Here is a 12307-nt window from a genome sequence, read left to right on the forward strand (position 1 = left end):
CCTGATTGCTGCATGCTCAGCATAAAAGCAGCAAATACCAATATTTAAGTATTTACCTTTATCAAGCCAGAGATTAAACTTATAACCTCTAGCCCTTGAGGCATGCCAGCAACCACATGACCACTAAGAAGATAAGAAGGCTGAAGTCACACATTGGTATGAATAGCTCTATAATGAAGAAAATATGAAAATAAATTTCAAATAGTGTGGTAGTAAATTTGCAATTTAGAGTTAAAGTGAGTCAATAAAATTGAGAAAAATGCTGTGTGTGTGTGCAAGTTGCATCAATCATTGTATTGAGATGAAAAAGAAACGTGATTAGAACAATATTGTCAAGTTCTGAATGGGAGTCCGACATATCAACATGAATATTTAGAACAGATTCAATGACTCAAATTTATATGGAATAACAGTCTAATTAAATTTTCTTCACGTTGATTAGCAATAATTAGTAGCCTTGTAGATTTTCTGTATCTATCTTAGCTATTACGGTAGTTTTGCTTATTAAAGTACAGATAATTATACTTCAAGAACTTCCCTAAAGGAAACCTACATTTGTTGCAAATTATAGAAAATATTTTCCATTGTGATAATTTTTTATTATTTCTTTAAGAAATACATATACACTGTACACTATCCACTTTCGTCCATATATCACAGTGACAATCCTTGTTCCCATGGTTACTGTCTGTTTGTCTATCAAACATCAAGAATCTGTTTCCATTTTGTTGTTTGACTGGTCCTTTTTTGAAGTTTGCTTCTTTTGAGGGATGTCTGTTTCAACTGTAATAGCAATAAAATCATTCTTTAAATTAAAAGATTCTGAAAATGATTTTTTTCCTTTGCACTTTTTTAACCTAAAGACATACATTATCCTTATATCAGTATATATAGTGTTTTTAGATTCTAGTGAGCAAGTTTCTATAAAAGATTTATAAACCAAAATGGTTTTGCTGTATTGTTTATCAGTGTATCTATGTAGCTGTTTAAAGCTCGCCTCCAGGTGCCTGATTTTCTTGCTGTATTAAAGACCCACAGTCATGACAGTGGTCTTCACCTGTTGTCTGCTCTTTGGTTTGGTTGTTGTCTCTTTAAACACATTCCCCATTTCAATTTCAATTTGATATGTCCATTTGTTTTGTTTTATTGTCTTCCTGTTCATTTAACAAATTAAAACACGTCTCTCTTACTTTTGCAGTTATTAAGAATTTTGTATTTTGCTTTTAGTCCAATATCAAGAAAATATCAAATGTATAATATGCACCTCCTCACTTGGAGTTCCCTTTCATATCATTCAAGCTTAAGTCATTCATTATCTATGTACTGTATTTATAGATTAGCGTTGATCATCTCAATCGAGTTGAGATGACCAATGATAATCTGTTTAACACTATTTTACCTATGACGACGACCTATTGTCAATTTCATGTCAATTTCATGTCAATTTCGTTAGCAACGCCACGTGCCTGCTTAGTTTCTAGCGATAATTTTCCATCTCAAGTGAGTAGCATGATATGAACAACTATTACAAAACAAGATCAAAGGAAAAATGCACAAAATAGCGATAATATTTCTTAACAATTAGAAGGAGTAAAGTCTTTTGAAATTGATTTTTAATTCTATTTCAGTACTTAAATGACGTTAACTAATTTAATTTAAAGTAGACACTTAAGTGTTAAAAAGTGTCCAAAATCTTTCATCAGATGAACCTGACCTACTCCTTTCTGGAAATGTTCATGGATTGGATGTTTAGAATGTAATTATGATTAATGCCCTTAGGCTATATTCTGTGTATCTCAAAAGTAGCGATAAATCTTGGAAAATTTATATATCAAGTCAGTATTATCATGATTATAGGGTTTTGCTTGCATTTCATGCAATCTTTACCCAAAATCAGGTTGTGTAATTGTTTTTTCCCATAACCGTGATAACAAGCCGCTTCCCTTTCCCAACTTTTAAGTTAAAATTCTTTTCTTACTGTCCATTCTGATCTTTTCTTTCTGTTGGTGTCTGATCCTCTTCAGCAGTTTATGCTTCCTTTTACCTGATACTCTTGTGGCGCATGTTCTGTTTTGCCTGAAATATAAAACAGTCATAAACGTAAATTGTTTTTGTAAAATTAGGTCTTTAGTTTTCTCTCTCATTTGATTCACATTTTTCATGTCCGGCCTTTTCAAGTCGACTACTGTAAATTTAGAAATTATTGTATATGCATTTATAATTGCGATTTTGTCATTTAACATGTTTAAGACTAAAATGCGATTTTAAATTTTGCGATATTGAGAAAAATCCTGTTTCATTCATATAAATTTTAAAATGCAAGTTTTAATTATTGTGATTATAACCCTGTTGCATTTTTCGCAATAATAAAAACATTGCAATAATTTCTGAATTAACAGTATATGATATATGTTTTTTTTCATTGTTAAAGGCTGTATGATAGCCTATTATTGATTACATTGACTTAATTTTAACTCTGGTGGAAAGTTGTCTCATTTGCAATCATACCACATGATATCTTCTTATTTCCATTTTGTCTGAGATTTCTAAAACAGGTTTCCTTCCAATTGGAAAAGATGTTATTTTATTTCAATGCAATAAGTACAAAATGTATACAGGAAAGTGGATTTACAATTTTTCATATTTCTGTTTACTTTCTTATCTAGCATACACGTGTCAATGCTTTTCCTACATGCATGCTGAAGACATTTTTCAAAAGGATATTAAAACTATTAAAGGAAATATAACACTACATATTATTGTTATTGTATAAATATAAAGCAATAATTTATGCAGAGCTTTACACAACACAAAAAAAAAAAAAAAAAAAAAATTTTGCGGTCGTATAAAAAAGCATTGTTCCACATACACATTGATATGTATATATATGAAACAGTTAACTTTGTAAGTATTAATTTAAGTTATATGAAAAGAGTTCATTGTAAATTATATCAATGCTGAGAAAAAATCGTCCAAGCGCAGCTTGAAGACTACTTGGAATGTTAATGATGATACACAGCTTGCCAGGCTTCATGTTTCTCAAATTGTTTTTAAGTACTGATGCATTATGTTGAAAGTTTTGATTAGTTTGTCAGTTGTTCTTCTATAGGAGTTTGAATGTCCAATTAGTAATTTTTTTCAAGTGGTCCCATGGTCGACCAGAAGAAGCCTATCAGCAGTGAAAAAACTATGTGGATGAAGTTTTTTGTCAGACTACATTGAACTTTTCATGTCATCCCTTAATAGATCTTTTAAAATGGATGATCCCAAAATCTCTGTATAAAACTTGTTTTAATCCTATCTTTACATTAATAATATTCATTCACTGTTCACTTTCAAGTAGATTGTGACAGAATTTTCCTTTTGAATACATTTGATTACTTACACAAACTAGAGGCTCTAAGGATGCTTACCTGATATTTGTATTTACAATTAATGCATGAAACAATGTAACCATTATACTTTTGCTTTAGTTTCAGAGATATAAGTGAAAAACTGCATTTCTCCCCTATGTTCTATTTTAGCCATGTCTGCAATGTTGGTTGGCAGGCAGGGTCATCAGACACATTTTTTAAACTAGATACCCGTATGCTGACCAAGTTTGCTTAAATTTGTCTCAGTTGTTTCAGGAGAAGATGCTTGTAAAATATAAAAAAAATTGGAAAAATTGTTAATGTTCACTTTAAAGGGCAATAACTCCTTATGGGGTCAATTGACCATTTTGGTCATGCTGAATTATATGTAGATCTTAATTTGCTGAAGATTTTTGGCTTGATAAATATTTTGATATGATCGTCACTGATGAGTCTTATGTAGACGAAACGCACTTCTGGCGTAAGAAATTATAATCCTGGTACCTTTGATAACTATTTACAGTTTATCTTTATCTATAATAATATTCAAGATAATAACTAAAAACTGCAAAATTCCCTTAAAATTAATTATTCAGGGCCAGCAACCCAACAAGGCTTGTCAGATTTGTCAGAAAATTTCAGGATCGATTGATTTTTTTCTGATTAACATTTTTAACAGGTGTCAATTTTGCTCTAAATACTTTATTTTTAGAGATACATGTACATGTATAAGCAAACAACTGCATTTTATCCCTATGTTCTATTTTTAGTAGTGTTGCCAACGGTTAACCGGTTAACCGGTTAATCAGTCGAACGACCGAATACCAAAAACGCTAACCGGTTAACCGGACTTTTTTCAATTTCGATAAATTTGATATAAATTTGTGTTGAAAATTAAATCATTAATAAGTTATGTTTTATTCAAAAATTGTCGTCGTGGTAATTAGTTTGACAGATCAATAATTGTCCAGTATGTTGATTGCTATTGTTAATCCTAAAATCATACATTGGCAATTAATTAGAGTTACGGGGGAGGATGTTTAAGAAACATAATTAGTACACGTGTTTGTTTAACAGTAACTTTAAATCAGTAATGAGATTTAATTTTATCAATTACTTCATTATTTCGTTTTCGATCTAATATTGTGTAAACCTACATTTAAATGTGCAACCTCTGTAGTGCAAGGGTTAGTCTTACTTTAAATTCAAAAATTGTGAAATATAAACCAATGTGAATGTACTCAATGTATACGTGAAAGAGAAAAGGAAAGAATAATCGGTTTCAGACATATGACATATTCAATTCTACGAGATTAAGATTTTTTTTTGTATTTTTAATCTGAAGTTGGTACAAACGCCATAGTTGATACGGTGTATTTGATTATTAAAAGTCAAACTTCGCTAGGAATCCTCACAGACAAGACTTATAATGCTAGAGGAAAAACTTCAATTCTAAAAGCGTATTGATGACTTGGATGAAAGGTTGTCAAATTGACACTCATACCACATCTTATATCTATGTGTAGGGTTCTATTGATAAGGCTTTCGAACACCAACTTAAATTATCGGTTAACCGGTTAATCGGTCGAACGATTATCCGAGTAACCGGTTAGGCAAATGTGTACGATTTGACAACACTAATTTTTAGACATGGCGGCCATGTTGGTTGGCTGGTGGGATCATCAGACACAATTTTAAACTAGATACCCTAATTATGATTGTGATTAAGTTTGGTTAAATATGTTTTGGTAGTTTCAAAGGAGAAGATTTTTGTAAGATTACAAAAATTTACAAAAATTTGTTAAAAACTTACTATAAAGGACAATAACTCCTTATGGGGTCAATTGACCATTTTGGTCACAATGACTTATTTGTAGATCTAACTTTGTTGAATATTATTGCTGTCTAAAGTTTATCTCTATATACATGATATATCTGTAACCGGAGAGCACGAATTTCATTACAAAATTGCTTGTCTCCACCGGGACTCGAACCCGGTACCTCTGTGTTAAAAGGCAGCGCGTATACCGACTGAGCTAAAGAAGTACTTCCCTAGCTCAACCGCTTACGGCTGACTAAGTATCTACTAAGTTTCCTAAGGGAAGCAATCCCGTCACACTTCCCCCACCTCAAGAGTCATTATACTCTATAATGATGATATTTTCATCTTTTTTTATATTTTATATTTTAACCTGGCTAGGTAATTCTTCTAACCGTGGGTTATTATCGTTGGGCGCCAATGTAACCGGAGAGCACGAATTTCATTACAAAAAATTGCTTGTCTCCACCGGGACTCGAACCCGGTACCTCTGTGTTACAAGGCAGGGCGTATACCGACTGAGCTAAAGAAGTACTTCCCTAGCTCAACCGCCTACGGCTGACTAAGTATCTACTAAGTTTCCTAAGGGAAGCAATCCCGTCACATATCTATAATAGTATTCAAGATAATAACCTAAAACTACAAAATCTCCTTAAAATTACAAATTCAGGACATTCAGGTCAGGTAAGCTAAAAATGAAACTTTACTAAGGCTAGTCTCTTGGTTGAGATACAAAATTTTATATCAATGAAAGTAAATATATTCAACAAAAGGGGAATAACTCAAACTGTTATTATGTTATCAATTTTTTCAGTACAGGTCTGTAAAAGTATCTTTCCCAATTGACATTCACAATGAGCTGGCTTATATAAATATTACTAATATAATCTGAAACATTTAAAAAAAAACAAAATGGCCATTCCCTGGCTGCATTTTTTTGGGGGCAAACAAAATTATAAAACTGCAAAATAGAATGAGGCCATTGAAATAGTTACTTAGTACACATACTTAATTTGATACAAAAATTTAATACATGTAACACTTTTAGATATTTACATGATATATTGACTCTCAATTATAATGACAAATTCAGTATGTAGTTGAAGACCCATGGGTGGCCTTCGGCTGCTGTCTGCTCTTTGATCAGGTTGTTGTCTCTTTGACATATTTACCCAATTTCCATTCTCATTTTTACTGTATACAATGGTATATATGCTCTTATGATTCACATTAAATTGAAAGATACTATTCATCTGCACAATTTACAGTTATTTTTTATTAGCAAGAATTTTAATAACAGGCTAAAATAAATAACATAAGAATATAACAATGAAAAATCACTTACTTTATTCTTTTAAGTTGGTCTTTAGAAAGTAGTTCAGCATCTTGTACGTCCACAAATCTTGCCTGTTTGTCTTTTGTTTTAGGCTTCTGCTTCTTGTTCTTTATTCTATTTTTCTTATCCTGCCAGACAAACATGACGATGATGATTAGAAAGAGTGAGAATCAATGAAGTCATGAATCATATAGATAATTCTGCAAGCCTGAAAATTATAGGCCAAACCAAATAAACAATGTTTTTCTTTGAATCCTTAATTAATTATGCCATATAAAATATATTGCCCCACTATTTGCATAAACAGTACTGGCCAATGGCGGATCCAGAATTTTTCATAAGTGGGGGCCTACTGACTGCCTGAGAGGGAGCCCTCTCCCGTCATGCTTCAGTGATTCCCTATATAATCAACCATATTTTTTCCCAGAAAGGGGGGTCCAGGCCCGCTGACCCCCTCTAAATCTTCCACTGCTGGCATAGGGGCAATTAATTATAGGGGAGGGGCTGTAAAAAAAATAATCTTGTGTGGCATATATGTCAGAGATTAATGCTCCCACTATTGTATATGTGTATTATGTCAGAGGTTTGCTCCCACTAATGTAAATGTGTATTTTGTTTTGCTCCTACACCACTAAAACAGTTAATTTAACAATTTGAATGACTTTATCATTTTAATAACAAAAAATCTAAAACACAAGAAATTGAAAAACAATATTAATAAATTTCTGAAAATATAAACCAATTAGTAAATTTTTGGTTGAAGGGATCAAGAGCAGAAGGTGACTTATCATGGTTACAAGATAAACAAAACATATTTTCTGCTTGTACCTTGAACCAATAAGTGAGATTATTGATAAAAAAAATTCAAGAACGCTTACTGATATTTATCTTAAAATGAGTAAATTTATACAATGATAATCAAAGAATCTTTATATATGTATATATGTTTTAAGCCTATGTATTGATAACAGAGATTTCCTCGAACAAACTGTTTCAACTGTCTGGCCTAACTGATTATAAAGATGACACACTTATATCACACATGTATCTGATGAAAAGGAATGAAAAATGTGTTATTGTTATTAGTCATGACTGATTCTCTTTAAAGCTATCATAGTGTGGTGCATAGATAGGCCAGGCTAATGATAACATTGTGTAACTTAGATTATCTCATTTTATCAAATTAGCACTTGGTATAAACAAAGATTCTTATATTTTCAATATCACTTATACTATGTTAAAAATATAAAAACTACTAATATTTTTACCAGAGACTTATAATATTTTCAATTGTATAATATGTCTCTGTGAGTATATAGTATACAGGCCTGTAGCCAGGAATTTCCAAAGGGGGGTTATTTTGCCACAAAAACTCGACTTCAACAGTCACAATGTGAACAGAACATTGACTTTAACAGTCATTATTTTTTTTTTAAAGGGGGGGGGGGGGGGGGGTTCGTCCCAACCCCTCTGGCTACGGGGTATGGTATACTAAGGGGGGGTGGGGTGTGGGGGGTTGGTGGGTGGGGGGGGGGGGGGGGGGGGGGGGGCTAGGATGAAAAATTTTGTCCAGCATTTTTTTTTAGCTGTAATCTCTGTCCTGCCTTTTTGTTTTTCACTCTGTTTGGTCCTGCTTTTTTTTTTTAGTTTATCCTGACTTTTTTTTACCTAAAGTATCGTCCTGACTTTTTTTTTTGGCAATTGTCTCATCCTGCCTTTTTTTTAAACTCAAAACTCCTGTCCTGCCTATTTTTTTCATCCTATTTCATCCTAGCCCCCCCCCCCCCCCCCCCCCCCCATAAAAATCAAATGGTAGCTCCCTAAATGACAATTCTGAAAGAAGTATGTAGCTTCTGATGAAGGTTTTTATTTAACAAGATAGTCATAAATTTAAAATAATACGGGTAAAAGAGAAAATAATGCATAAATTTCCATTCCTTTTCAAATGAAAACTGACCTTTCAACTCACTGTTTTAGAATATGGAACATGTGGAGTAACTGTTATGGATAGGAAAATGACAGGAGAATTGATGATAAAATTTAGCTTCAGGAGATATTCTTTTTTATTATTCTCTGTTGTTAAAATTTATCATGTTTATAAGCAAACAATTAGTCATGGTTGGTTTTAAGCAAATCAAAAGAACTCAAAATTAATCTAATGTGACCTATAAAAAAAAGTATTTGATTGCAGTTTATTTCTTCAAAAAATATTTCTAGAAACATATGGATGTGTTACCAATCGATGTATTCTTTGTTGTATGTATGTGTCTTAAATCATTAAATTATATTACTACACTTTTATACATAATTTTGTTTATACTAAATAAAAACAATACCAGGTTGAAAGTAAAAATTCTGCACCTGGAGCTCATGATTTACCATCTAGTATAATCTGAGACTACTATAACTGTGTTATAGTAGTCTCAGGTATAATAAAGTATTCATTATGACTGCTTTATTTCATCTATAATCAGGATAATCTGTTTAATTTGTAAACACATGGTAAAGGTAGTTGAAAATGGCTTGTTGGTATTAAAATGTAAGTGGGGAAACTGAACATGCTGATTTGAGGCTATTGTGTCCCCTTATGATGATTTTGACGATCTTTGGTTCCATATTTATTAATAAAATGCTTCGCTGTGCACAGCTTCATACAACCGCAGAGGTTAAACCCTGAACAGTTGGGCCAAATTTGGACACAATATTCAAGCTTGATACTGTCTGAATTTGGATTGTTATCAAATTTTTGACATAATATAGCTTTCTGACACAAACAAATATCAAGATCTTACAAATCTATTGCGCAATACTGTGCAAAAAAGATTTTTCTTGAAACTATATTGTTTAATATAAAAATTTTGAAAAAAAAATTGAACCCCTGAAAGGAGCACTAGCAGCTGTCAAATTCAAGTTCGCCAATTTTAATCAAATTCTTACATTTTATTTATAACAATGTAAAACATTTATCCAAACTATTAAAAGTCTAAAATAAACAATGAAATGGCATGACTGGACAATTTAGTCAAGATGCCATCTAATTATTTATTGAGTACACATTGACCTCTAAAATCATCCGATGACCATATAAGCGATGTAAATAAAGGTATAAATAGATTAAGCAAACTCGTGCTGTTTGATTATTCTAGGGCTTGTATGTCATGAATGTCCTATCTTTATTTTTTTTATAGAGGGTTGCTGCTCACAAGGAAGGTATTTAACCAAAAGTTACAACATTTTTGTACAAGATGTGGTGAAGTTGAGATCATCCCTTCATAATTTGTAAGGAAGCCATCAGGAGCTGGTTGAACTTTAATATGGAATATCCATTTCACAGATGATACAGATTGTGGATATGTTCCATCCACTGGGTCGATGCCACTGCTAGTGGAGATTTATTTCCCAGAGGGTATCACAAGCCCAGTAGTCATGGTAGTCAGCACCTTATGTGCTGACATGAATTGCATTGATATGGTTATATTTATAAATTTACTGTTTACAAATTTTTGAATTTTTTGAAATACTAAGGCTTTTTTACCTCAGGCATAGATCATGTAGATTACCTTAGCTGTATTTGGCAAAACTGTTAGGAATTTTGGTCCTCAATGCTCTTCAACTTCGTACTTTATTTAGCCTTTTTAACTTTTTTTAGATTCCAGCGTCACTGATGAGTCTTTTGTAGACGAAACGGGCGTCAGCGTATATACTACATGTAAATTTAGGCCTGGTATCTATGATGAGTTTATTCCTATTGTCGTAACTACAATCCTGTCCCCTTTGCCTAATTTGATGTTTTACCAGGTTTGTAACACAAACTGGACAGGTGCACATGTGGAGCAGGATATGATATGCTTACCCTTCTGCATGTTCTGTGGTCACCTTAGATCACACCAAGTTTAAGCTGGGTTTTATGGTGTTCAGTGTTTAGTTTTCAACATACATGTATGTGTTCACATTGTGTTTTGGTTACTATTGCTAATCTGTTGCCCATTTTCTTTTTTAGTCATGGGCAGGGCCATGCATGATGGCATTGTTATTTATTTTGATCTTAAGAGTTTGAACATTCCTTTGGGGTATTTTGCCTGACTACTCTTTAATAGAGTATGGATTTTGACGAGTGATGAACAGATGAAGTTGAAGTCCTGGCATAATCCTTGTTGGATGTTGGATGTGTATGGATTGATAATGTACATGTAGTCTGCAAATGTTTGCACCTGTCCTAAGTCAGGAATCTTATATACAGTAGTTGTCGTTTGTTTATGTAATTTATACATGTTTCTAGTTTCTTGTTTTTGAAATAGATTAGACCGTTGGTTTTCCCGTTTGAATGGTTTTACAGTAGTAATTTTGGGGCCCTTTATAGCTTTTTGTTCGGTGTGAGCCAAGGCTCCATGTTGAAGGTTATACATTGACCTATAATGGTTTATTTTTAAAAATTGTTATTTGGATGGAGAGTTGTCTCATTGGCACTCACACCACATCTTCCTATATCTATTAGATGCATGATTGTTTTGTTATTTGTTGGTGGCTTTGAACTGGCTGTCAGTTGACTGTGAGTACTCTCAGAAATGTTCCTAGTGTCTTTTTGTTGTTTGGATGTACAAGTACTGCAAGTACCCACCCACATCCACTTGAATTTTTGTCCATCTGATCAGTTAAGCCTTTTCCTATATTTTTATAGTTCGTTCTTAAAAATGTTGTACTGTTATACCACTGTTCAAGGTTAGGGGAGGGTTGGGATCCCGTTAGCATGTTTAACCACAGGAGTTTGAAATCCTATCAATAAGGGGGTAAAAATATACCAAAGTCGACTATCACAGTAGAGCTTCTCTCGAAGTAAAAATATGTTTTGTAATTGACAGATAGCGTTTATTCTGACCCAAAACGTCTGTTTTAAAAAAAGTAGGAAAATGCGTTGCATTCCTGTCGTTTCTCTCTTCGAGAGAAGCACTACTGTGATAGTCGACTTTGGTATATTTTTACCCCCTTATTGATAGGATTTCAAACTCCTGTGGTTTAACCCCGCCACATTTTTATGTATGTGACTGTCCCAAGTCAGGAGCCTGTAATTCAGTGGTTGTCGTTTGGTTTATGTGTTACATATTTGTTTTCGTTCAATTTTTAAATAAGAGCGTTAGTTTTCTCGTTTGAATTGTTTAAAATTACTCATTACATTATCATTTCAGGGCCTCTTATAACTGACTATGCGGAATGGGCTATGCTCATTGTTGAAGGCAGTACGGTGACCTATAGTTGATAACTTCTGTGTCATTTTGGTCTCTTGTGGAGAGTTGTCTCATTGCCATTGGCAATCATACCACATCTTATTTTTATAATCCACCATGTGCCATTATGTTATCAGCTGTGCTCATTGACACCTATTAAGGTTAAAAAATGCATCATTATTTTCAGTAAAACATACATAGTTACCTTGTCTGAAATCTTTCCCATCTCAAAAAGAATTCACATTCAAGTTTCAAAACAAATGCACGTGGACAAGACAGGAAGTGTAGAATTTATTGTAAGTATGCCCAATGACGGAAGGGTATGGAAAGAATACGATCTAATGAGAATTTTTTCTTTGATTTTTAGGTCATTTTGTCTATATGTAATAGTCCCAGTGTACTAATAATACATAAATAAATAAGCTTAATTTAGAGTAGGCATAGTATACAAACAAGGACATATCAATTAAGCAAGGCTTCCCAAACTTGAAAATTAAAAAAATAAATAAAACTAGGCCTTGCAAGACCTCATAATTATTTATATATTTAAGGAATGACTGTAATATTTTTTTCTGTC

The 12307-nt window shown here is 32.8% G+C and overlaps 1 protein-coding gene across 1 annotated transcript; it reads right to left on the reverse strand.

Annotated features, from left to right (window-relative positions):
• Positions 1-577: 577 nt before the first annotated feature.
• Positions 578-12049, reverse strand: LOC139511869 (uncharacterized protein C11orf98 homolog). Its single transcript, XM_071298997.1, has 4 exons — positions 11936-12049; positions 6518-6636; positions 1979-2076; positions 578-783 (listed from the first exon to the last, which is right to left on the reverse strand). Exons 1-4 carry the CDS (start codon positions 11954-11956, stop codon positions 707-709), a joined length of 315 nt encoding a protein of 104 aa, XP_071155098.1. The 5' UTR covers positions 11957-12049; the 3' UTR covers positions 578-706.
• Between the last annotated feature and the right edge of the window lie 258 nt (positions 12050-12307).

The sequence above is a fragment of the Mytilus edulis genome, chromosome 2 (assembly GCF_963676685.1).
Source record: "Mytilus edulis chromosome 2, xbMytEdul2.2, whole genome shotgun sequence".
In the NCBI taxonomy this organism is placed as follows: domain Eukaryota; kingdom Metazoa; phylum Mollusca; class Bivalvia; order Mytilida; family Mytilidae; genus Mytilus; species Mytilus edulis.